General features: G+C 37.2%; 1 protein-coding gene across 3 annotated transcripts; it reads right to left on the bottom strand.

Annotated features, from left to right (window-relative positions):
- Window positions 1-1,583: 1,583 nt before the first annotated feature.
- On the bottom strand, window positions 1,584-15,447 carry ttf2 (transcription termination factor, RNA polymerase II). 3 transcript variants are annotated; one of them, XM_081368493.1, is made up of 23 exons: window positions 15,140-15,447; window positions 14,860-14,971; window positions 14,628-14,714; window positions 14,071-14,140; window positions 13,031-13,978; window positions 12,762-12,882; window positions 11,206-11,385; window positions 10,946-11,103; window positions 10,502-10,583; window positions 8,313-8,411; window positions 7,978-8,128; window positions 7,379-7,484; window positions 7,066-7,250; window positions 5,066-5,219; window positions 4,663-4,754; window positions 4,474-4,553; window positions 4,072-4,208; window positions 3,833-4,003; window positions 3,673-3,725; window positions 3,022-3,175; window positions 2,814-2,896; window positions 2,511-2,585; window positions 1,584-1,870 (listed from the first exon to the last, which is right to left on the bottom strand). In XM_081368493.1, the coding sequence occupies exons 1-23, from the start codon at window positions 15,165-15,167 to the stop codon at window positions 1,726-1,728; spliced, it is 3,471 nt and encodes a 1,156-aa protein (XP_081224619.1). In that variant the 5' UTR covers window positions 15,168-15,447; the 3' UTR covers window positions 1,584-1,725. The 3 variants fall into 3 exon arrangements, with proteins under 3 accessions (XP_081224619.1, XP_081224621.1, XP_081224620.1); XM_081368494.1 differs by having other exon boundaries at window positions 1,588-2,353; window positions 15,140-15,270; XM_081368495.1 differs by lacking the exon at window positions 14,071-14,140 and having other exon boundaries at window positions 15,140-15,219.
- Between the last annotated feature and the right edge of the window lie 10,823 nt (window positions 15,448-26,270).

The raw sequence follows: 26,270 nt of genomic DNA, 5'->3' as shown, positions 1-26,270 counted from the left end.
AATGGGTGTATGATCATGTAATTAATCGTGTCTTTAAGTTACTGTAGTTTTGTCATTCAACACCACCAGTATTCACCAGCTTGTTCAGCTGTTTGTGTTATGAGTCTAAGCTAGGCTAACTGTACGTTCACACCGCCGCCGGCGAGAGCGGCAAAATTCATTGAAAATGAATGATTTCCGGGCACTTTGACGCTCTCGCCGGTGGCGGTGTGAACGCACAGTAACAGCTGTCGTCTTTTGCTAACAACAACAGAAGTGTGTGATAGGTTGTTTTGAGGTTTGCGATATCTATGATTTTCAATGAGAACCAGAGATGACCCAACAGTAGAGCTAGATATTTACGGAGGAATTATTACTGCTTATTACTGCTCGATTATCTTAAAAAAAACGTGTCTGCTTTACATAATTTAGCTACCTCGGAGTTAATCCTAGTCCATAGTTATTATGCAGCTAGCTCGCTAACAGACTTGATATCTACTAGAAAGACAGGACTCAACGTTGAAAATACCCGTTTGTTGCCCGCCAGGTCTCCGTGGTAGTCACGTGACTGCAAAGTATCAATTACAGTGCAGGACCTCATACCAACAGTTTTTCTTTTTCTTTTTTTTTTGTGTGGCTCACGTTTAATTTTTCATGTTTCATTTAAGTTTTTGTTCTGAACCACTGGTAGGTCATCTTAAGTTGAGCTGGATGGTAATTTTCTCAAGACGTTAGAAACTTTGTTTATAAAACAACAGTCAGGAATATGCAAGCTTTCATGCAGTGCAACTAACAAATATAATGAACATGTTTGCTAACTTTAATAACTTTGAGCCAAACTAAATGGTATTTATTAATTTACATACTGTCACTATGTGCTCATCTTCTTTTTACTTTATGCAGTGTTATTTTACATATGATGGTGTACTTTTTGCTGCTTACTGTACATTTGCTGCCGCTGAGCTTCACTTCACTGTTTGAAGAATAAAAAATGATATTTGGTAACAAAGTAAACATCTGCTGACACACAATCTCTCTGTCTACACAATTTCTTGCACTGTCAGAGTTGCAGCCTTGTCGCAAGCATTTCAATGCCTAGGGTACTCTGCGTAGGCTTTACAAATGAAATAACTTTTGTCAGGGACAGTGCCAATTCATGATAACCTAAACATAAAAACATTACATGCCTACAAATGCGCACACACTGAGGATAACTGAACATAGATAAATTAGAGAATTAACTGATAACATCTAGTAATGTGTACTACTGTGTTAGTCTGTGATGTTAAAACAACAAGCAGCCAGTACTGTAGCTTATCCCACTGTTCCACAGCGATCCAGAAAATGAGACATACTGTCATTTAGAGAACATACACATATACGTACATAGAATTATACACCTAAATATAGATAAATAAAATTGACACATATACAATATAATTTATAGACATAAAATAATATATAATAGAAACAAATAATTGAACACCAATAGGTGCCTTTAACCTTTTATGGGGAGTCACTGTTTCTTAAATCAAATCTCGTATTTCATATGCTTTAGACCTTTTATATTACAGCTGAGGAACAATTAAAAAAGACAGACAATTACCTAGTGACATTCCTTAAATTTATTCAATTTAAACATGCAGCATTTGAATATAAAGTCTTTGCTTTCATGACAAAAACAGATAGTAGATAAAGTAGATAAAATGATGTTAGATTAATTTACTTTCTGAAATAAAACACACATCATACACCAAAGATGACCCTGAGATCTGCCAGAGACAGTTTAGTGAATGAGGATCCAGTTCCAGACAAGACTTTCTGAGCCAACTCCTTCTTCTTCTCCTGTAGTGAAGAGATCTTGTCTTCCACTGTACCTTCACACACAAACCTGTGGGTAGATGGAACCACATGGCACTATCCACGAACAGATAATATACGGTGTAAAGTAAGTTTTTAGAATTGTAAAATGACTGTAAACGTAAGACATAATATATATATAGTTAAGCCTCAGGGAGCACACTCATGGACGCTATTCACTGACCGATTGTCAGAAAACTGGCAGTTCTGATCTGATTATCTGGCTTCTATGTAATATCTGTCTGTCAGGATGCAGCAGTCTGATTGGTAGATACGATGAGTGCCCTCAAAGCAAGTATCATTTTACAAGATTAGTGAAGTCAAATATTTGAAAGAGAGTTTAATTCAATCTTAAGGTGCATAACTATTCAGTTAACTCAAAAAAAAAATCTGCACAGCCAAACAAAAGCAACACATTGGTCCATTTATTTTTTTAAATGCTAGGCTATGCCTTATAAACCATTTTCTGCCCCTGACCTGTAGTTGATGGTGTTACATGTTGCTGAAAGATGAACTGTAAATCAAAAAGTCAGGCTACATGTCACTGTTGTGCAGATTTCCATCAGCTGCTTGCGAGCGGATGTGCTCGCACGACAGAAAACTACTAATTGCAATATTACTGTGTAATTTCAAATGTTTATTACTGAACAAAAGCAACATCAACCTCTCACCTGTGAATTGTAACATCCCGGCATTGTCCCACCCTATAGATCCGATCACAGGCCTGGTCCTCTAGTGCTGGGTTCCTGTGAAGGAAAGCCCAGTTGATTTACATGTCCATCTAGTCTCTTCAGAGCATACCAACTTGCAGTTGTGTTTGTGTTTTAATGTTGATTTTATTTGGTAATAACCGACTGACCTCCCAATATTCAAGAATTCAAACAAGCAGTTGGAGGTATTCACGTGATCTATTTTTAATGTAAAAATTGACATTAAGCATCGTTAAAAATTTGAGGACTTATGAAGTGGCTCACCAATGCATGTCGATGAGGAACAGATGATTCCCTCCAATCAGATTGATCCCCACACCTCCAGCACACAGAGACACCAGCATCACCTGCAATGAGCAGAAGGCTTCTTCATTTCAATGGACACAGCAACTGAGTACACCAGCAGTCATCAAATAAATGTTTGTCTTATTAAACCCTCTCAATATTAAACCCTCTCAATGTGATCACATGCCTGTGGTCCTTTAGGGTTAGTGTTGAACTCCTCCACTAGGTCCATTCTGCGTTTGGGATTGACGGTGCCATCGATTACCGCAAACGTCAGACCCATTTTCTTCAAGTGAACAGCAACAATGTGCAGCATGCTGGTCCACTGAGACACGATCACACTGCCAATCCAAAATGAACGCTCATCAAGTACCAAATGCAAGTAAAAGTCAAATTACCTGACCCTCTAGATTGTGAAATATTCAGTTTCCCATCATTTAAATAAATAAATGCCAATTTTATGTTTAGTGTACAAAGGACTGTTGTTATGCTGGCTTGCATACACAGCAGAACAAACTATTTACCCATTCATACATTTTTACGTGTCCAAATGTATATTTACTACATAATTTTCCATTACTAAAACAAACAAATGTTTTTTTACATACAAAAACAATAATTCCTTAAATAAAAACCTGCATAAAATACAGTTTCTTAATTTTTTATGCAGTTTTATCAAGACATGGCGACTTGTGTGAATTTGACACAATGATCTGTGTTACAAATATGCAAAGAAAAAACTAATTAAATTGTCAAAAATATTTATAATGGATGGTAAGAAATATTTAGCCAGGTACCAACAGCACTGCCATTTAACCTGAAAGTGCAGTTGACATACCTTTTTTGATCTTTCTTTCTAATTTCTTTTAATTCTGTCAGAATGGCTGAAATCTGAAATAAATAAAAAAAATGTATAAATATTTTCATAATAAAGTATAATAGAAGCTCATATACTGCAGATACATCAGACACAGCAGGGTACGGCAGAGGATGTTCACCTTAGTGCTTTCACGAGTGTCCTGGAAGAGCTCAGAGGAGAATCGAGTGCCATTGAGAGAGACGGTGTCTTTCGGGTCAGAGTCTGAGGGCTCAGAGAGAGACAGAGCACACAGCTGCTCTTCTAGAGACAGAGCAACACCATCCCCCTGCAGCTCTGTCTGATCTAGAGTCTGGAAAAACACACATCAGTATGTGAACAAGAGTATTAAGTGAGTGTGAGACAGTGAGGGAACATCACCTTCTTGAGCAGAGACAGGTGGCAGCAACACTGCCTGAGACGCAGCAGCAGTGACAGGATGTGGATGGTGCTGGAGGCCTGAGGCTGCTGGGAGGAAGACAGCGAGTCCTGCTGAGACATCCCAAACTCCCGTGCAACTGAGACACAAGCACAATCATTACAGGGAAACTATAATAATGCCAATAAATATGCTTAAAACAGTTTCTATTGTCCATCACGATACAAATATGAAAAGAGAAGATAAATTAGACAAAGTGCCTTTGTTTTTTTCCCATTGTATTAACTGTGTGCATACACACCTCTCCATGACCACTCATGTGTACAAGACTGAAAACGTAAGACTTACAACAGAATAAACACTCAGTCCTTAACTAAGAGCATGTTATGATAGAGACTGCTTGCCTTTCTCAAAAGGATTACTATTGTCTGCCTTTTTAGTGTTTCCTCCTTCATGTCTTTTAAGATAGTTTTGAAGTGTGGACCTGGGGAGGAAAAAGACAAGCTAATGTCCATATGAGACACCATGCACGCAAAATGTCAAGAAATGTACTGAATAATGCATAAAAACTGGGGTTCAGTGACATGGTATACCTGGATTGTGCAAACACAACATCATATACAGCCTGCTCATCTTCAGACAGCTTCAACCTGTGAACCTCGCAGGTCCGATCAGGCAGAGAAACCTGGAACAGAGGCACAAACGTTACAAGATTCCTTCAGGTAACCAATAAATCTGCATAATCTTTTTTTGTCATTTGTGATAACGGATCACTTAAGATTACACTCAGAAAGAACAATTTCTAGTTGATGAAATAGTCTGAGCATAACTGGGAAAAAAAAGTATGCTCACTATAGAAATTTCCAAGACATTTTAGGATTTTATTCATTTTCAGGTAAGGAAACCACAATTTAAAATGTCCCTAATAAAGCTTTTCAAAGCCTGAGGTTGATATTAATTTTAAGACTATGAAAACTACACATTGTGTGTGTGTACCAGTGGTTTTCCAGAAGAGTCCAGCTGGTCTTTGGTCCTGCGAAGCAGCAGTGCTCTGGTGAGGATGTTCAGTCTCTCTCCTCCTCTCTTTGAGCCATTATCCACTTGAGACTTCCACAGCTTAAACTCATCAAAAGGAGAGCATCTCAGAAACCTGCACAGCATGTGCAAAAACAACAGCAGTTAAAGTAGTCTGCCACATTATACATCTCTATGACGGACTGAATCGTTCAATCACTGTGCTGCAGAATCTTGGCCAACAGATGCTCAGCTCTTATTCACTCGACTGAATCAACAATATCAGATTATTTACGAAATTATTTCACTGGATAACACTTGTTTGATCTTGTTTCTCTCATTTCTCTCCCAAAGAGAGAATTTCACAAACGTTCTCCTCTTTTCTTGACTTCCAATCCCATCGTTTACTGAGGGGTTTATAAAGAAATAGAACATGAGAAATTAAATGTTTCAGTTAACAATTAACTTATTTAATATGCAAGTGATGACTTTCATTTTGTGAAGGTAAGTGAGATCGGATTTCTCTCTGATCATACAAGAGATAGATTGGAATGATACAAAACGCATGTTGATGTCAGGTTTAATTGAATGTTTAAAATGTTCATGCATTTATGTGACCCTGGATCAAAAATGTGTAGGCATAAGGCGAAAAAAAAAATATGTTTGGCATATCTGATTCATAACCATTTTGAGCAGAAAAAAAAGGCTTTTGAATATGTTGTTTGCCATCTGATAAAATCTGATTTTTTGGAATGTGTTTGTTTTTTTGGGAGACACAAGCTATACATTTCATTGTGAGGGTCTTTCCCAGGCCCATGTCATCAACTTAACAAAAGAAATAAATAAAAATAATAATAATAATAATATTAACAAGTTCAATGAAACCTTTTCATAGACTGTGATGACATTTCCACAGTTATTAACATCATAAATCTAGCAATGTTTCATATTTTATATAATTAATTAACTTTTTTTTTATATATGTACACATTTGTTACACTATCGTTTGTGTTATACATTACATTGGTGTTAAAATGCAAAAATGCTGAGGGAGTGATAGTAAATTCTCTCTCTTTTCTGACTGATATAAATAATATTTCTATTATTTTTTTTATTTGATTTTTTTGCCACTTTGAGAAAGTTATGATAACATTGTCATGGATATTTTATTGTGCTATTGGAGCAAATGGGAAAAGAAAAATCATATTTACTCCTACCTCTGAGAACCATGGAAATGTGAGAATGGTCCACAGACTTAATTTCATGGTGAAAAATTGTCTTTACGCAGACTGTAAACTGAACTAGCTCTAGTTAATATTATATTTCGAGAGTTTTCCTGCATTATGATAGATTATTCCTCAGCTCTCCAGAATACTGGTTTGTTATTGGTCGATCGCATCACTCCATGATCAAATACCACTAAAACTCACCCCAGGCAACCCCAAAAGGCAACCATTTTGCTACATAGCTTTGGTAGTTGTGTTTTTCTCATATCAGCTGTATTTTTTATTTTCACATAATAAAAAAATAAATATTTAGTGACCATTTCCACTGATTTATTTAACAAGTATAATATGTATATGCAGCCTCTGGGCATGCTCTTTTCTTTTATGTACATATAACTATCCCTTTATGTACAAATATACAACATATACACAATTTATCTCCATTTGAAACCAGGAGATAATTGTGTTTTTAATTCACTCTTGTTGTGTTCGGATAAGGTTAAAGAGCTGGATGGCTCACAGTCTGGTTCTGACAGACAGAGATTATGACTAAGGTATAAGTCATGCTCTGCCCAAAATCGTTCACTAATTCTCTATTTACTTCATAGTCAATGTCTATCATTCAAATGCCTCATTTATTCAATCATTCTTTTTTTTTTTTTGCCACTTTATGCCTAAATATTTTTGCTGCTTGTCTGAACAAAGTCCTGGGATATGTCTCGAAATGTAGCAAGAAAGAGCCAAAACTGATCGTACTTGAGCAGTGAATACATATCCAGCAGGTTGTTCTGAATAGGGGTTCCAGTGACAGCCCAGCGGGATCGAGCCCGCAGCTTACACACCGCCATGGACGTCTGGACCTTAGGGTTCTTAATGTTGTGAGCCTCATCGAGAATCACACGTGCCCAGGCAACACGTAAAAGAGGCGGCAGGTCTGAGGCCTACAACCAGAAGAAATAGCTACTTAAAGCAACTTTTGGTACTGGTACAACAAAACTAACAGGTCCAGGCCCTCAAGCATCTCAGCCAATCTAATGAATCATTTAAATGTTGTGGTCTCTATTCATACCACATGATCAGAGTCCCGAGAGGGCTTATCCGCATCCTCCTTCTGCACAGGGATCTCCTTAGAGACCAGACTGTACGTAGTGACCACGACATCATGCTCAGCAAGGCTGGTGGAGACACAGAACAGCAAGACAGGAAGAGAGATTAAGATAAAGGACGAGCAAAAGCAAAAAGTGAGACAAAAAAGGACAACAGAAAATAGAACTTATGAGAGCTGATTGAGGCTGATTGCACAGTGACCAAACAAGTATTTGGACACTTAAAAATGTATAAAAGTTGTTTAAAAAAAATAAAAATCAAATAACCAATACCAATGACCCAGTGGGACTTATTTTTAAATAAATGTAGTAAAAACCTGAGTGGAGCAGACTTCAACAACTGTGCATTTTGTGGATCTATTGAGTAAATAATTGTCACATGGTTTGATATTTTGTATTTAATGTAATAGCAATTTTAAAAGTGTCCAAGTCATTTTTGGCACTACTGAATGTATATGCATGTGAGTTTCAACATGCAATATGTATGATTCACTAAATGCTTCACAGATATGTGTGTATATGATCCTTCTGCTGCTGGTGTGTATGTAAGTGCGTGGCCTACATGCTTGAACTCCTCTGTCGGTTGGGGCCATGGTACAAATACACACTGAGGCGACTACTCTTTACACGCTTGTCAATCTCGTTCTTCCAGTGATGCACCAGAGAAGCAGGACAGATGATCAACGTCCCCTGAGAAGCCACTATTGTGGAATCTGTAATTATGATACATATAATTCTGCATCTGTTAGAGGATACAACAGCTTTGAGAATAGCAGGCATGGCAGAAAGCACAAATCAAATAAAACACACACACACACACACACACACACACACACAAAATCACACACAGACAAATTGAACATCTAAGGGTTTGAGCTATTAATCATTGATGGATACCATTTTTAGAAATCCATTCCTCCAGTTTTTCATCCTTCTTCTTCTGAGACAGAATGAGGGAGATCATTGTGAGGGTCTTTCCCAGGCCCATGTCATCAGCTTGAGAAAAAAAATAATAATATTAATAATAACATTAACAAGTTCAATGAAACCTTTTCACAGACTGTGTTGACATTTCCACAATTATTAGCATCATAAATCTAAATCTTTTTAATTGATGTACATTTGTACCACTATAATTTGTTAAAATACAAAAAAGCTGAGGGAGTGACAGTAAATTCTCTCTCTTTTCTGACTGATATAATTCACATTTCTATTTTTTTGCCACTTTGAGAAAGTTATGGAAACATTGTCATGGATATATTATTGTGCTACTGAAGCAAATTGGAAAAGAAAAATCATATTTACTCCTACCTCTGAGAACAATGGAAATTAAATGACTTGATTTCATGGTGAAAATGTGTCTTTACTAATGTGACTGTAAACAGAACTGGCTGTAGTTTAATATTAGGCTTCAAGAGTTTTCCTGCATTATGATAGATTATTGCTCAGCTCTCCAGAATACTGGTTTGTTACTGGTCAATCGCATCACTCCATGATCAAATACCACTAAAACTCAGGCAACCCTTTTGCTACATAGCTTTTGTTGTTGCATTTCTCATATAAGCAGTACTTTTATTTTCACATAATCATGTTGTTGTTTTTTTTTTTTTTTTTACTAAAATCAATATTTAGTGACCATTTCCACTCATTTATTTTACATATAATATGTATATGCTGCTATCTTCACGATCAAGTAAGCAATCTGGGGGTTATGTTTGTACTGTACAATTCTTTATGTGGGGTCCTACCAGGCCTCTATTTCACGTTTGCAGTTAGTTATGAGTAATCATATCTCTCCTATTTTGGCCTCACTCGGGTGGCTGCTGGTTGAGCGCAGGATAAAATACAAGGTCCTGCTGTGTGTTTTCAGAGCAGTGCATGGAATGGCTCCTGCATTTGTTTCTGAGCTCATTACTCTTCGCCTAGTCTAGATCGCTGACATCAACAAACTTATTATTTCACAGATGTATTTAAAACTTGATCCAAAGTTTTTTTCCATTGTGGGTCTGAGGCTTGCATCTGTCAATAGTTTTAAAGTTTGTGTAAACAAATTATTATTATTTTTTTTAAGAAGTAGGACTAGTGTGTGTGTGTGTGTGTGTGTGTGTGTGTGTGTGTGTGTGTGTGTGTGTGTGTGTGTGTGTGTGTGTGTGTGTGTTTTTAAAGGGATAGTTCACCCAAAAATGAAAATTCTCTCTTCATTTACTCCTCATGCCATCCCTGATGTATATGCCTTTCTTTCTTCAGTCCCTCTCGTGATCACTCGTATGACTGGAAGCATTGATTTATAGTTCAAGTTAAGATATAAATCAAGTCAAATTACTGTTCTTACACACGCCTATCATTTTGCTTCAGAAAACACTGATTCATCCACTGAGGTCATCTGGATTACTGTCATGATCGATGTGTGTGGTTTTTTTAAGCGTCATATAAGCAAGAAGCCATTCAGTGGCATTACATGGATTCACAGAAATTGATTGTTTTCCTAATTTTTTGTTTGTTTTGTTTATCTGAAGAATAATGATGAGAGAATATTTATTTTTTGGGTGAACCATCCCTTTAACTGATACCATAGATCAGGGTTCACCAATCTCGGTCCTGGAGGGCCGCTGTCCCTGCAGAGTTTAGCTCCAACCAGCTCCAACACACCTGTTTGAAAGTTTCTAGTATGCCTAGGGAGACCTTGATTAGCTGGTTCAGGTGTGTTTAATTGGGGTTGGAGCTAAACTCTGCAGGACAGCGGCCCTCCAGGACCGAGATTGGTGAACCCTGCCATAGATGGTTCATCTTGTTTTATGTTTAATATTTTATTGTATTTTTTGTGTTAGTACGTGTTTGTAGAATTTGGGTCTACATGTGCTGTAGTAAAATGCTTTATAAATAAAAGAAATGAAATTAATGAATAATGTAATGTTGCAAAACTCTGACAGTATGATGCAAAATCCTTCCGCATCACATTGGGATCCTGATCATCTTTTCAGGGCTTATTTTCCAGTAATGACTGGCTGAATGAATAAAATAAAAATACACTAAAATACATGTTAAATTGAAACATTAACCATTCTTATAATTCTTATAAGTATTACCCAAAATTCCTCCGCAGGGTTTCTGTGTCTCTCTCCACAGCAGCCAGGCCAAAGCTTTCCTCTGATGAGGCAACAGCTCCACCTTGTGAAGATCATCGTGACAAAGTCATGGTTAAATAATGCTGATTTAGTTAGTAAGATGGTGTAAATGATGTGAAGTGACTTTCATATACCATCTTGCTCTAACAGCATTATTTAACCATTCCAACTATTGCACAAAAAATTAGAAACTAATTTCACGTTTCAAACTCTCACTATCTTTTATTTAAAATATATACTCATAGTTACTAAGGTAATTCACGTACAAGATCATCAATACTTTGATTTGGTTTCCTCCAAAGAGAAACAATGTAAGTTTTATATCTACATAAGTGCATATCTGCTACAATTCAAAAAAAAATTATGAAAATAATTGTGCCAATGTTATAGTCTGAACTGACTTACCTTGATTCCTTTGGGATCCTGTACCTCTGTGTCTTCTGTAGGGCAGGACTCCAGTGAGTCGTGCAGATGGTCGATGACCTCAGTGGTGGCATTGCGGACAGCCAGCAGTCTGTTCTCAGTCATCCTGCCACCATAGAAAGCCTGGCTCTGAGGATTCACTGTAGAGACAACCGGCCAAATCAGAACATCAATACACTTACTAATGAAATGGGCACAGAACACACCAATTTGTAAGAGAAGAATGAGATTAAACGCTATACCTCCATACATCTGGGAGTAGCCTTGGCTCAGGTTCAGGCCCAGCGAGGCACCAGATGATTCCTTCAGCATGGGAGCAGGAGCTGTGGGGAGGAGGATGGTGCCTCCAGGACGACTGAATGGATTGGACAGGCTGTGTGTGGGCTTATGTTCTGCCTCTGCGCTGTCTTTATCTTGAGACTCTACATTTAAATAGTAAGATGAATTCATTTATATTTCAACCATTTTTCCACAGTATGAGAGTATTAAGTTTATAAAGCTAAATTATTATAAATGCATAAAAATTATATTTTACAACATAAACTAATCTTTAGTTGTTATAAAGAAAAAAAGGTAATACCCTTTGGCCAGAAATATATTCAACAGGTCAAATATGGACTACCTTATGGCTGATGTAATAGAAGGAGTCAATGAGTATGTATAGAAAGGTCAAGATCAAGTTCTCTTGAGATCGAGTACCCCCCTGCATGTTAGTTATAACACATGATTTTGCGAAGGCAAACATTTTTTTCAAATATTGAAAAAACGCTGTAAATCAGTTTTGGTAAAATATATTTTTTGTTTAAGAAATAATAATAAAAAGATTATGCTAAATCACTTTTCAAATTTTTTTTATCAGGGTTTCAAAAATGTCATTCCTATATTGAGGCTTTTTCATTTATTATCATATTGGGACAGTTGATTCACCCTCACATTTACACTTCCGTTTAAAGTTGGAGGTCTGTAAGATTTTTTAAATGTTTTTGAAAGAAGTTACTCATGGTCACTAAGGCTGCATTTTTAAAGTAAAAAATACAGTAAAAGCAGTAATATTGTAAGTAGTAGTATTATTTAAAATAACTGTTTTCTATTTTAATATATTTTATGTAATGTTGATGTGATGGCAAAGCTGAATTTTCAGCATCATTACTCCAGTCTTTAGTGTCACATGATCCTTCAGAAATCATTCTAATATGCTGATTTGGTGTTTAAGAAACATTTATTATAATTATCAATGTTGAAAACAGTTGCAGCTTAATATTTTTGAGGAAACTGTTATACATTTTTTTTCAGGTTTCTTGGTTGAATAGAAAGATCAAAAGGAACTTATTTGAAACAGAAATCTTTTGTAACATTCAGGCCTGGTTTCACAGACAGGGCTTAGCTAGGATTAGGCCTTAGTTCAATTAGGGCATTTAAGTAACTTTTATAAACATGTCTTAAAAAATAACTGGTGTGCATCTTGAGACAAAACAATTGCACTGACATTTTAAGATTTGTCAGTGCAAGTTTCTTTCAGTTGAAACAGTTCGAACATGCATTTTAGTCTGGGACTAGCTTAAGCCTGGTCTGTGAAACAAGGGAAAAATGTCTTTACTGTCACTTTTGATTCATTTAATGCATTCTTGCTGAATAAAAGTTACAATTTCTTTTTGTTTATTTATTACTGACCCCAAACTTTGGAACGGTAGTGCATCCCACCCCTAAAAAATACCAAAATAAATTTAAATATAAATAAAAACCATGCTCATTATAGCAGAGGCATATTCAAGTCTCATATGAATAGCATCAGTTTTACCAGACAGAGAAGCTGTGGTCAAGCTCAGAGACTCCAGGGCCTCTTCCAGCTCCTTCACCTGACTCTTCAAACGCTCTCCTTTATCTGGCAGAGCAGATACATTCACCACCGAAAGAGTGGCCTGAGAAAAGATGGAACACCGATAAAGGGATAAAAAGTGAGTGTTAAGCAACATAAGTTAAATCGAATGTAAATTATATCACTATTATTGTAACTATCACAGAATACTAACTGTACTTAAGAAAAAAAAGCAATAAAGAGCGAGTAACCTTCTTCTGCTTAAGCTGGGCTGCGAGATGGATGTGGAGGTCCTCAGACTGAGCCTGGACTTTAGAGGCAGGCTGGAAACCAGGGTAAGAGGTGAGTGTTTTCTGAACAGGTGCAGCTGGAGCCGGAGCACTCTGCTGGGTGGGAGGCTGTACCGACACCAGCTGCACATCATCATCCTCATCACTCCACTCACCAAACCGCGCTATGCCCTTCTGGTCCTTCTCCTGACTCTGGTTTGGTACTGTATTCTGAACATTGAGTGCTGAGGGCTTTTCAGAAACTGGCACATCCCGTAATGTGGAGCATGCAGGTGACTGGCTCTTGCTCTCCAGGCTTTGAGTTTTATCTGTAACTGATTTTGAATTAGAAGTGCTTTGCTTGTTTGAGCAGTCATCCTTTGTTTTATTCTCTACTGAAGGTTTCTTATCACGTCCAGATGAGCTTTTTGAAGGGCTTTGTGGAGAGCTGCCTGTTTTTTTTGTAGGCCTCTGCTCCTGCGGGACTTTGACGCCGGTCTCAGATTCACACGATCCTTGAACACTTTCCTTCACGGAGTTTGGACTCTCAGGGCACGTCTCGTCCTCAGCTGTGCTCTTCGGTCTCTCATCATCAGACACTCTCTTCTTTATCCTCATCCCAGCGGGAAGCTTCTTGTTCCTCCAGGACTCTGAACCTCCAGAGTCTTTCCCCTCTCTGTCCAAGACACTTTGACCAACCGAGCCATTCTTATTATTCCCTTCCATCTCTGTTGTCTTGAAGCGGCCTTCTTTCTTTTTAGCACTGCCATGATCTTCACCGTTCACATGTTTACTCTCAAGATCTGGATCCCTCCTGTGTTCTGAAGATTTGTCTTGTTTTGTCTTGACTTTGAAAGGGTTCCTGACTGGAGTGAGGCTGGAGGATTGAAGATCTTTGTCTGACAAATCAGTCCGTCTCTCAGGGTCTTTCTGCAAGAAGGTTGTAAAACAACTGAATTGTGGTAAGAAATATATTCATACTGATTTAATAATACAGTAGCCTATATTGTGGACACAGTCACCTCTCTCCACGGAACACACCCACACCACTTCTGTCCCTCAGTTTTTCCAAGCATACAGCGATAAAACAACCTGATTATGAAAGACATCAAGTATTAATGGTATGGATTCATAATCCTTCCCTCTCTTCCTTTCAATGCTATATTACAAATATTTTTGGGAGATTTGAAAAACAAAAGAACGAGTCTCCATGTGTTCAGTTGGTGTCATAGATGTTCAGAGAAGAGTTGTCTTGGATTTATGACTAGACAAACCTATAAAATTTGCCTATGAATTAAGGAGAGTCTCTTTTATCTCCAAGTAACCACATTCATGTAGTGGAACAGCACTCCTTGTATGGAACATTTATAGAATTATCAGAATTGTAGAAATAACACCAAATGAGTTTGCATAAGATTTCAATAACTATTTTAATTAGTCATTGATGTTTCCTCTCAATTGACCAAACCAAGTTCTTCATTGTTCATATTTGTTTCTACTGGATTTGTCCTCCCCAACACTTAAAATTTTCAGTCTCACAGTAGGTAGACAGTAGATAGGTATAAAGCATAACCCTTACTTGTATTTGTCCTGTTTTTCACTGTAAATTAGTGTTTGAAGTTCAACCATGGAGTCTTCATGCTGAAGGCAGTGAGATGGGGGGATCCTGAAGAACATACATGATATCCTCAAAGCAGGGCAACATACTGACCCATACACATGATAAATAATTCCCATGTGAATGTGTCCATGGATATAGGGGAAATAAAATGATGCTGACATTATTATAATGCATAAAGGTGTGTACACACTCTGTGGGCAGTGAAAAGTTGCAGGGCGTTGCATCACGCGCAGTGCAAACATAGAAACTTTTGCCTTTATTCGGTCCTTCCTTTACACCAGTCTTCAACAAACATATACTGCCTGAATAACACAAAGAATTAGAATTTTTTTTCTAAATACATTTTTTGTATTATTCGTATCCATGCATCGTTGTCTGGAGCTTCAACTTGTGAACACGTACAGCTTACAGAGTAAAACTGTTCAACAATAATCTTTAACGTTACACTGATAAACGTGTACGGTACTCACCATGTGTTTCACACAAAACTCTTTCCATCTTCTTATGACAGCGGTTTATTTCATTTACTCACCGGCTTCACTTTCACTATGAACACAAACTGCCGTCGCTGTCGCGGTTTTGATGACGTAATCTGTAATGTAGCCAATAAATGCATTACTGAAAAGACCAAACTAATGTATTTAAATTTGCACATCAGTAACAAAATTAGTAGTAGCTTTGATATTTTTGCAGAAGCTTTGTTTACTATGGTACATTTTGTACGGGCATATTGCCCTATTGACCAAACAAATAAATGGCAAATGTAATTTCCTCTGATATTCCAGCAGGTGGAGTCATGTGCACATGAATGGAAGTGACGCGTCTAGTTGGTGTTTTGAATATGATTAAGGGTGTTGAGCATGAGCTAATATGTCACTGTACTGCTCACACATACTGTAGGCCTAACAGTTCCCTGCTAACATCATGAAAATCATGAATTTGATCTGTGTGAATATGTATACACCTTGATTTTCATATAAAGTGCTACGAATAGGCCTATAATCCATCCATGATAAATACATATTGAGCTATTGGCTATACCTCACATTTTAACATAGTCTGGGCTAATAAAGTACCCTTTGTTCGGCATCTTCACCAGAAACGTTGGGCAGTTTTCTCATGTGCACTGAAATCACCTTCAAATATCTCCCAGACTGCTTGACAATTTTTCAGTTACAACTTCTAGGTTCATCACCACCCCAATGAAATATCTTCAAATAATCTTCATCCAGCTTTCTTGTCAGACACCTTTCTTGCCAGACACCTTTTCACATAGTGGTTCTCCTAATAGCCTACAATTCTATACTTTTTATTCCTAATAATAATAATAATAATAATAATAATAATAATAATAATAATAATAATACTCAACCTTCTTTTTATTTATTTATTTCACTGTAGGCCTATGGAAAATCTTTAAAGATTTTTTTTTTAATAATTGAAAAGTATTCCATACAAGCCACTATGGGCTTTTCATTTTTGCTATTTTTCTTAAAATGTACAGCTTTATTGCTTGTGTAGCCTACTATTAAGCAAAATCAATAACCTGAACCACATGATTCCACTTTCATCACTACTATTAAAAATGTAATAAATATAAAATTAAAATAATTAAAATACATAAATGAAGAGGCTTTATTTGTGTTATGTCATGACTGTAAAACTTTTTAGGCAGTTCATCTAGTTCATTAGAACATTACTGCAGTTATCTATGTGTCCTCCAAACAACATTTGTGTTTTTCCAAGCCAGCATTTTTCTTTATTATGTATAAACAATGAAGTGTCTGAAGTCACATTCTCAGGAGTGTGTAAATGCCTCAAAAGCACATGCTGACAATACAAATTTAAGCATCTGCTCAGCTTACGCTTCGTCTGAAGTTTCTCCTAACCAGGCAGGTAGCTACCATCTCTGCCTGCTCTACGAAGAAAGAATTAATGAATTATTTGAAATGCCATCTGGAGCAGCAATATTTCTCATCGTCATGAAAAGGAATCAAGAGGACGAGTGCTACTCATCTCAAGGATGAGTAAAAACCCATCAGAATGCAGTAAATAATTGCTAAAGCCACACACACACACACACACACACACACACACACACACACACACACACACACACACACACAGAGATATAGACAGTGGCATTTCGAATATGGCTTTTAAGTGTTATTATATAACATGTTTTGACTTTTTCTGTGCTTTTATACCAGGAAGAATAACTGTCAGAGTATAACAGACAGCAACTAAATGCTGACCTTAGCAGGTGACCGTATCCATGGGAAACACAAACACATAAACAGAGAACTCTCTGCGTACCAAAACTGGTGGTGATGACACAGTGACGAAATTGTTGTATTTAGGCAAGTCAGTCTGTTTGTGCTTCGCTTTGGGAGTCAGATTCTCCCTGAAAGACCAGGGAAACGACAAGTACAAAAACAGAGTTTAGCTCACAGCTAGCGCTGAGCGACCATGAGTGCTAGCACAACAACAGCCGACTCCTTAAAGGGTCATTTCACCCGTGGAGACATGAATGTGTATTGAAAGTGGGTCATTTATGTAGAAGAAATGTGAAATTATTTTTGAATTTGGAGCTTTCTAGACTGAGAAAAGCCAGAAAATGTATTTTTGGCTTATGTGGATGAAAGACAACAACTCCCAGAATGCACTTGCTTCGCTGCCCTAGGAGGCCACTCCCAAGCCACGCCTACCGGTAAGACAGCGCAGTTGAGAACAAAAACATCAAGGCAAGGCTAGGCTACGAGTGAGTCTCCGTGACGAGTTTGCCCAAAATGTCCGGGATTCGGCTTTTGCGTTCTAAAGTCGCCATTCATCATGTTTCATCATTCATCATGTGGCGAGCAGGACGAGGCTGAGGGGCGCGGGAGAACGGCGCGAGGCCGGTGGCGTGATTACTGACGACGACCGACACCTGTGAGGCACTGTTCTCGTATCTCGCACGGAGGAGCAGGTATTTTCTTAGCAATGGTAAAACCATAGACTGTAAAAAATATGGACAAAGCGTCTGTGACGTCACCCATAGACTTTCTGAAGAACGGGTTTGAAGCCGTTTATGGGGGTATGGGCGGCGCCATCTTGGAAAATCTTGGGAAATCCTAACCCCGCCCACCTTCTGCCGCAGCGCGCGTCACCCCGCCCACCTTCACTCCGCTCGCTCTGCTACTCCGGTTATCTCTGTGTATTTTTAGGCAATGAAATATGTTATAAAACACCATACTAACTCTTTTCGTTTTCATTTAAAGAAATCTTAAACATTATAGCCACACAAATGTGGTTCAGGCAACGCATATTGATTATATTCAACTGCATAACGTTTGCCTATTTATGAAAAAACAAAATATAAAACACAAACCTGCCTCTTTTCATTTTAAATATAATATAAAAATATTAAACATTTTATGGTCCAGGCAATATGTGCATTTGTACTAAACAACAGATTTTGCAGTAAACAACATTACAGATCATCTTCGTTGTATTAAAATTTAAAATGACAAAACTCAACCCAGTCTCTTTTTGTTAAATTTCAGTTTTATCAATATTAGTCATTATAAAAGTATAAGTAAAAGGTATAAGAAGCTATACAAATAAAGCAAACAATTCAGTCAAACATACAAAGTCAGCGCTCTAGTCTAACCATACAACAGTAAAGTTAAATAGCTTATAAAGTTATGAAACTTCCCCTCAGCCTAAACGATTGCCCAGGGAAAAAATTATAGATTCACGAGACCAAAAATCGCCCATTAGATATACACAAGACGAATTATATCTCATGTTTAACCACTACAGAGACGCCAGAGTCCGCGGCAAACCTCATAACGTCAAGCCGATGAAAGGCTGTTCCAGGCGGGGTACATGAACGCCAAGCGCCCGGTCCATCGCTGGATCTCAAAACTGGATACAATTTTCATAAATCTTTAAATAAACCACAGATTTGAGCTTTAAACAACTACATTCTCACCTGAAAAACTCTTAAAACTACATTTCATGATACAGAAACAGTAGTATTATATGTCAACTGTATTAAAAAATGGCGCTTCTTATGTTGTCATTCTCCGTGGCGCTGTCTTGTCAGCTGTCAATCAAGCTGTCAATCAAAGTTAACCACGCCCTTATTGTCATATATTTTATATCTAAATACGATCTAAACTAACGAGTTAGAAAAAAATTCACCCCCCTCACAGTTGTCAGGCTCTCGGAAGCTATCGAAAAATACAATAAAAGTCCATGGGACCAACCTGTAAAAACATGAATTTATGCTGTGAAAACTGACATTTTAACATGGGGGCTGTGGACATTTGCTCCCTTTTGGGACCTCCCTCTAGCGGATTTTCGATGTATTGCAGTTTTTCGCACTTCCGGGTAGGCTTCATTTTTCAGATCAGAATGTTGCCGCTTGGGTAAAACACACATCAACCGATCACGCCACCGGCCTCGCGTCTTTCTCCCGCGGCGCTAGCCTCGTCCTGCTCCCTGTATTAGCTACTGTGATTACTGATGAGCGCGCCTGTGAGATGCACCGGTCTCATGGGCTATCTCTCACGGAGGTGCGGGTATTTTCTTAGCAATGCTAAAACGCAAATCAACCGATCACTTGTTTAAATTCATGTAAACATTACATTCAGATTCACCAATCGGGGTGAATTCAGTTAGATTGAAACAAAAGGTGAGCATGTAAACAATGGATGGCGACCGCAGAAAGCAAAAGCTGAATCCCGGACATTTTTGTCGATCTCGACGGCCGGACATGTCCGGGAAATAGAGTATGGTAACCCCTACTACTCAGCTTTCTTCGTCCATGTTTTCTGCAGGTTTCTGCCGTTGAAATCAAACGCACTCGCACTGATCTGTGATAGGTCTGTTAGTGCATTAGGTCCAACCCCCTATGGGCGGGTTTGAAAGGGTGGATCTAGTGCTTGTAGTCTTAACAGAAATCCCCCCCTCTTACACTTCCTCCTACAATGACGCAAAATGACGATTTTTGCGTCATTGTAGGAGGAAGTGTAAAGAGGTAAATACAGATTTCTCTCGTCTCGGGGGAAAATGAAAAAATGTTGCATGACCATTCAATAGTATGACTGGGTTTCTAACAATGCAAAGCTTAATGCAAATGGGTGAAGTGTCCCTTTAAATCCAAAAACGTCCCCTAAAGTTTGAGCTAGTCACAGAGCGTTTGACTTAACTTAGCTGAGTGTATGTTATTCAATGAATTATTGATTATGTGGGATTGCAGCTATACTGTAGCCCTACCCATAATGCTACGGGTGCTCAGAGAGAGTCAAACAAATTCAAGCTTCCATGTCTAACCGTAACAGTGAGAACCCCCTCACCGCCACATCCACATAACATCACCTGCGGCCGCTGAGAGTGTGAGGTAACACGTTTATTAAGAATGTGATCCGCTCGTGAGTGGAGACAGCAGCGTCAGTGAGGCATAATCCTGTTAGGGAGAGTGGCAAGTGCTCTCAGCTTCTCTACGCTTAGCTTCTCACTCATTCCTTCCCCGAGGTACTACAGCACTGAAGGAGGACAGGGCTGGAGTGAATTGTTGGCTTTGACTCTGGGGAGCGTGTAAGAGACAGGAGAAAAAGAGAGTGTGTAAATCAGAATATTAAAGCATTACATTTCCTTAAAACAGAAGCCACCCAAGCTCCAGGCATAGTTTTTTCTCTATACAGTGTATTATTATGTTATCTCAAAATTTCACACTTTTTACAGAATTTTACATGTTGTCCCACTTTGCTGCACTTTTCCTCATTTCCATATCTGATACTTTCACACCTCTCGGTTTTGCCATTGTTATATATTGCAATCGTCATTCTCACGGTTATCACCTCGTGTAAAGAAAATGTAATGATGTAAACTTGTTTTATAGGATGTGTGTTGGGTACTTGCTGAATAACAAAAAAATATATTTTGATATTGTTGCTGAACTTTCAACAAAGCATTTTGTATAATCATAGCCTTGCTTCTTGCCCTTGTGTTTGCTAGTTAACTCTTGTTATTTAACTCTTTTTTTAGCCTATACAGAATTAACTAGATTAATTTAACAAAATTGAAATAATTGTAATGATTTGCATTAACTTAAAGTACTCAACAACGTGACAAAAGATGACTACATTTTTACAAAATATGAGCACACGAAAAATTCGTCTCCGAAGAGTCCATCTCTTTCTTATGCAACATAAGTCTGTGGGATTTGATCTGTGTGGGAATTTTATCATCCACCAGAAGAAAAAAAAAACTACAGTATATAGCTTAAACCAAAGATATACAGTATAAGATTTCATCAGTGTAATCGATCATCTACTGAACAAAGCAGTTGACGAAACTGTTTCATCAGTTTTTGTTTTTATTGACAAAAACAGGAAATTAGAATATGCTACAAAAAATATGAAGATGGTTGTGTATACAGACAGCTGAGGCAGAAACTGTAGTCGCTTCAAAAAATACCTCAGCAAATACCAGTGTAAGCCTAGTCGATATTGATAATTTCTTTAGTCTTAAAACTAATTTGGCAGGTATTATTAAGTCATTTAGTCTTTGTCTCTATGTTAATGACTTCAGAAATATTTATCATAGTATTAGGGAATTGATTAACACTCTTAGCAAAAACGATCAGTAGTTTTATTATTAGCACATTATTTAAATCACAATCATTCAGAATTACTCAGCCCCAGAAGAGCAAGTAAATGGAGCTCAGCTTATTAGCTTGCTGTTGTGACAACATTTAATGTAGAAACATTACTTCAATTTGTGGCAGCAGTGTAAATGAACTACAAACAACATTACAGAAGAGCTGATAAATGTGCACTATGGTTGAACATCATTCGACATGCGGAGTATGAAAAGTAGCCTATCTGCTTCCAGGTATGCTAGCAACTACAAAGCCTACATCTTATCTCTTCATGCCTGTGTACATGAATGATAAACATCTATGCATTTAGCGGACACTTTTATCCAGAGATTACAATATGTGGACAAAAGCAATAGTGTGAGCATAATAAGAAATAACACAGTCTTCTTTTGATGTGCATGGATCGATCAGTATCTAAACATATTAGCATGTTTAGCCAGTAGACACACTCAGGTACGCTATAGCAGGCGTAACTTACAAAATCTGTTGAATAAACAAATCCAGCCAAAGGTGGGTTTTAGCTTTAACTTTAGTCTTCCGGGCTGGGTAGGCTTGTGTCAAGCTGGTTTAACTGGTCTCCATGCCTGGCTAAGCTTGTGTTTAACTGGTATGTGGCTGCCAAGCCGTTTCTAAGCTAGTTGGCCGGCTGGTTTCCCAGTCTGGGATGCGTTTCCCAAAAGCATTTTTAGTCAACTATTGCAAGTAAATAGATCATGCTACAAATAAGCAACATAACATGCAGTACAATCTATATCTTTCATTTTATATATACTGTATACTGTGTATATTATATATATATATATATACACAAGCTTTTAGTTTGCACAGTTTTTGAAGAGTGCCATGATTATAATGTGTGGGAAACCCACAGTTAAAACAATCATCTGCAAGTAATGCACAGCAACAGATAACATAAATAGGAAAGTTTTCCTTAGATAATGTTCATTATTTACAGCAATATTCTGACATTAACTCAATCTCAAACCTATTAATTTCAGAAATTACTACTCCACCACCTGCGTGTTGAATCAACATGGTTTGATTGATGGATATCCAACAAAGTTATATGGTCTCAGTTGTGACTAGCTAGTTATTTTCTCCAACAACTTATTATAATTAGGTAGTAAAGCGATAAGTTATGTGGAAAAAAAATGCACGTCTGACCAGTTTTAAAGTACATCTCTAAACCATCAATCAGCTAACCACAGAGGCTGGCTTAAGTCGTTTTTTATTTCAGCAGAGAGAGGCAAATTAAACTAACAAATGAAAGTGTTTTCAGTTTTTAGTACATTTCTTCTGCTGCTCACTTTCCTCCTCCTCTTTGGCCTCCTCTGGTGAAAATCACAGGGTTAGCGGTGTACCTGTAAAGGGTAGCTGCAGTGCATTTGCCTAATGACAGCAATTTTACTAAAGAAAGGCATTTCTTTCTGTGAACACCACTAATTGGGATGTAAGAGAATTTAAATCAATTCAAATCCAGCTTTTCAAGTGATTTTATTCAACTGTGAACTCTCAGAAGGGTTCATGTGGATATGCATCATATGTTTATACTTGAAGCTCAGGTTAGTGAAGACCAATGTGATGCACAGAAATCAATAGTATTAACAGTGTAAATGACCTCTCTTTCCCTCTAATAAAAACCTTTCATTTACATAACACTTAACAACAATAGCTAATAGGAGACTGGATTTAATGGGGAGGTTAATAATAAAAACCCTTCGGCACAATCTAAACACGTCAAGCGACAAAATGAGATGGTTGGAACATTCCCTCCATAAACAATAACACGTAAACTAAACACTTGCTCTGAGGCAAATGAATAAGACAGCAATACTCACCTGAAATGCTTTGGATTTCACATTGCCTGGAACTAGAGCTCATTAAAGCAGTGCTGAGGCCCCATAGAAAACCACACATTTTAAAGCTCATCTATTATGGATGGCTGTAGATTGTAGTGAGAGTTGTGTGTTCAACAACCAAGCAAAATCAGAGAACATAAATACAGCAGTTTCCGGTGATATCTTGCAGTGATTATAGCTGGCAACACGTGAGGCTTGTTTATTTATGTGAGATTGAATTTAAATGGTTATCACATAGTGCTATTTTGCGTGAATTAAACAATACACAAACATTTGGCTTAATTAAGATCGGTTTAATGTTTTTGAAAAAAAGCCTCTTTTATTTGATCAAAATAAAGTAAAAAATGTAATATTGTGAATTATTAATACCATGTAAAATAAGTTATTGGAATTATTCCTGTGATGGCAAAGCTGAATCTTCAGCATCATTACTCCAGTCTACAGTGTCACGTGATCCTTCACAAATCATTCTAATATGACCCTAGACCACAAAACCAGTCACATGGGTAAAAATTTTTAAATTGAGATGTATACATCATCTGTATAAATTAGCTTTCCATTGATGTATGGTTTTGTAGGGTGCAAACATTGAGAAAATCACTTTTAAAGTTGTCCATGTATGTTCGCGATTATGCTGCATTTACTTACAAAAATAAATGTTTTATATATTTACGGTAGGAAATTTACAAAATATCTTCATGGAACATGATCTTTACTTAATATCCTAATGATTTTTGGCAGAAAAGAAAAATTGATAATTTTGACCCATTCAATGTATTGTTGGCTATTGCCACAAATATACCCGTGCGACTTGTGACTGTTTTGTGCTCAATAATCATTTCTTATTATTATCAATGTTGAAAACAGTTGATTCGTGATTCTTTTATGAATAGAAAGTCCAAAAGAACAGCATTTGTTTGAAATGGAATTGTTTCAATGAAAATGTCACTTTTGATCAATTTATTGCTTCCTGAATAAAAGTAGCCTATTGTTTTTTTTTTTCAATCTTACTGACCCAAACTTTTAAACTGTAGTGTTTATATAAAATATATAATGTACAGTCAAAATTATTATTTTGCGAAATGATATGGCCAGCTGACTGCATTTCCCTGAACTTATTAAATTGTCTTACATTTTTAAATTGACGTCAATGGAAAAACATGTGGTTACAGCTTCATAAAAGAAAGTTTGTGACATCAGTAAAAAAAAGAAATATCATGTTCACTATATAACAAAGGCAATTGTGTAATTGCAGAGAAATGTTTCAAGGTCTCCACTGGTGTCTATTGCAATGAAAGATCCTTTTTTTAACATTCTATATAGTCTTTATTAGACGAACACACCTCTCCTGCTCAGCTGTGAGATATTCTAGAAACTTGTTCTTTGTTTTTCATGTGATAGGCCTGTCAGACAGCTCGACCTTGCTAAGAGGCTGGGATGCAGCTGAAGCAGACACAATAACTTGCATCACGCTGCCGTAAACATGAACACACAATCTACACCTCTATTCTCCATCCCATCTTTTTCCCAAAGCAGCTGTCTGTATTCTTTTATCCATTTTTATTCACTCTTCTTTAATCCATCCATCTGATTTCTGCCGCGGTCTGTCAGAAACATGACATGTTATTGAGCAGTGCATCCCAATGCCCAGAACCGTGACTCATTGTAATCCTACAGAGGTGTGGTGTCTGCTCTCCTCTTGAATGCTTTTTTTTTGTTACAAATGACACAAAGGCGCACACACCTGTGGCACAGGTTTGCTTTCATCAGAAAGTAATTCCCATTCCATTCAGCGCTTTCATAGGTCCTGTGACACAAAGCACAGGCGGTGGTGTCAGCAAATTGATTCGACACCGTTCAGACAGGTAATGTAATGAAGGATAGCGGGGAGACTGTATTTACAAATTCTCTGAGCAGTTTCTCCCGCAGGCCCAGAAATGAGAAACACAATCCCACATACATCATGGCGTGAGAGAAGTATTAATATTCATGAGCAGAATGGAGTTTTAGCTGGCGAGTCAGGATGAGTTATGATAGGTGTGATGTGATTTTGGTCCTGGCCCCTGGTGGTCACGCCACGCTCGGTTAGCAGACAGGACAGAAACAGCGGACAGGACCATCTATCCCGTATGACAACCTCTCGCTATACTCACATCAGGCCATCATCACAAACACATTAATTACCGTCCAGCACACCATTGCTTCACAAATAGAGTAAAGTATAAAAACACCCACTGCAAACGTTGCAGTCGCATGACTGCCTGATTTAGCTTAAAGACCCTGTGAAATTAAAATGAGAGGTTTGTGGCTTTCACTTCATTTGTACAGTATTTGCTTTGTCATGTAAATTCTAGTGTACTCGTATTACGTTTACAAAATGTTTACATTCAGCAGATATTTAGGTTATGTACTATACAAGATTTTTTGGTTAAAAATGAACAAAAATCTTTAAACAAGCACAAACGTTCTCCTTGCCATACTCAGATTCACAACTGTACACTGTAAAAAAATATTTTAAAACATATTATAAAACATTTTTTCTTTTGTCTAATCAACTTGTCTAATTTATGTGGTTCATATAACATCATATTTTGAGTTTCTGTCGATTAAACCAATCTCCATTGTATCAACTAATTTTTAAAATTTCAATGAACTTAAAACTTTAAGGTAAACCAACAATATTTTTTTACAGTGTAGACATATAACGATATATAATTTGAGCTGCCAGTTTGACATTTTTCTTTTGTAACATTATTTTAAAAGAGACAAAACAAAAGTGGAAGACAGTACCATTGAAAAGTTTGGGGTAAGTTAATATATTTTTTTTAAATAAATTTAATAAAAGTAACAGTAAAGACATTTATAATGTTACAAAATGTTTATATTTCAAATAAATTATGTTCTTTCGAACTTTCTAAAAAAAACTCATATATTGTAAGCAGCAAAACTGTTTTCAACATTGATAATATAAGTGTTTCTTGAGCAGCAAATCAGCATATTAAAATGATTTCTGAAGAATCATGTGACACTAAAGACTGGAGTAATGATGCTGAAAATTCAGCTTTGCCATAATAACAGGAATAAATTACA

Source organism: Scardinius erythrophthalmus (assembly GCF_964197995.2).
Source record: "Scardinius erythrophthalmus genome assembly, chromosome: 6".
Classification (NCBI taxonomy): Eukaryota; Metazoa; Chordata; class Actinopteri; order Cypriniformes; family Leuciscidae; genus Scardinius; species Scardinius erythrophthalmus.
The sequence above is the reverse complement of the archived record's forward strand: the minus strand, read 5'-3'. Positions and strand labels throughout refer to the sequence as shown.

Bases quoted from the DNA above. Each gene is read 5' to 3' on its own strand.
- ttf2 (XM_081368493.1), bottom strand. From the start codon at position 15,167: ATGGAAAGAGTTTTGTGTGAAACACATG. The intron at 11,386-12,761 runs GTAAAACTGATG...ATTTAAATGTAG, and splicing joins GACCACAGCTTCTCTGTCTG to AGTCTCAAGATAAAGACAGC. The intron at 4,554-4,662 runs GTATACCATGTC...TTTCCTCCCCAG, and splicing joins GTTGTGTTTGCACAATCCAG to GTCCACACTTCAAAACTATC.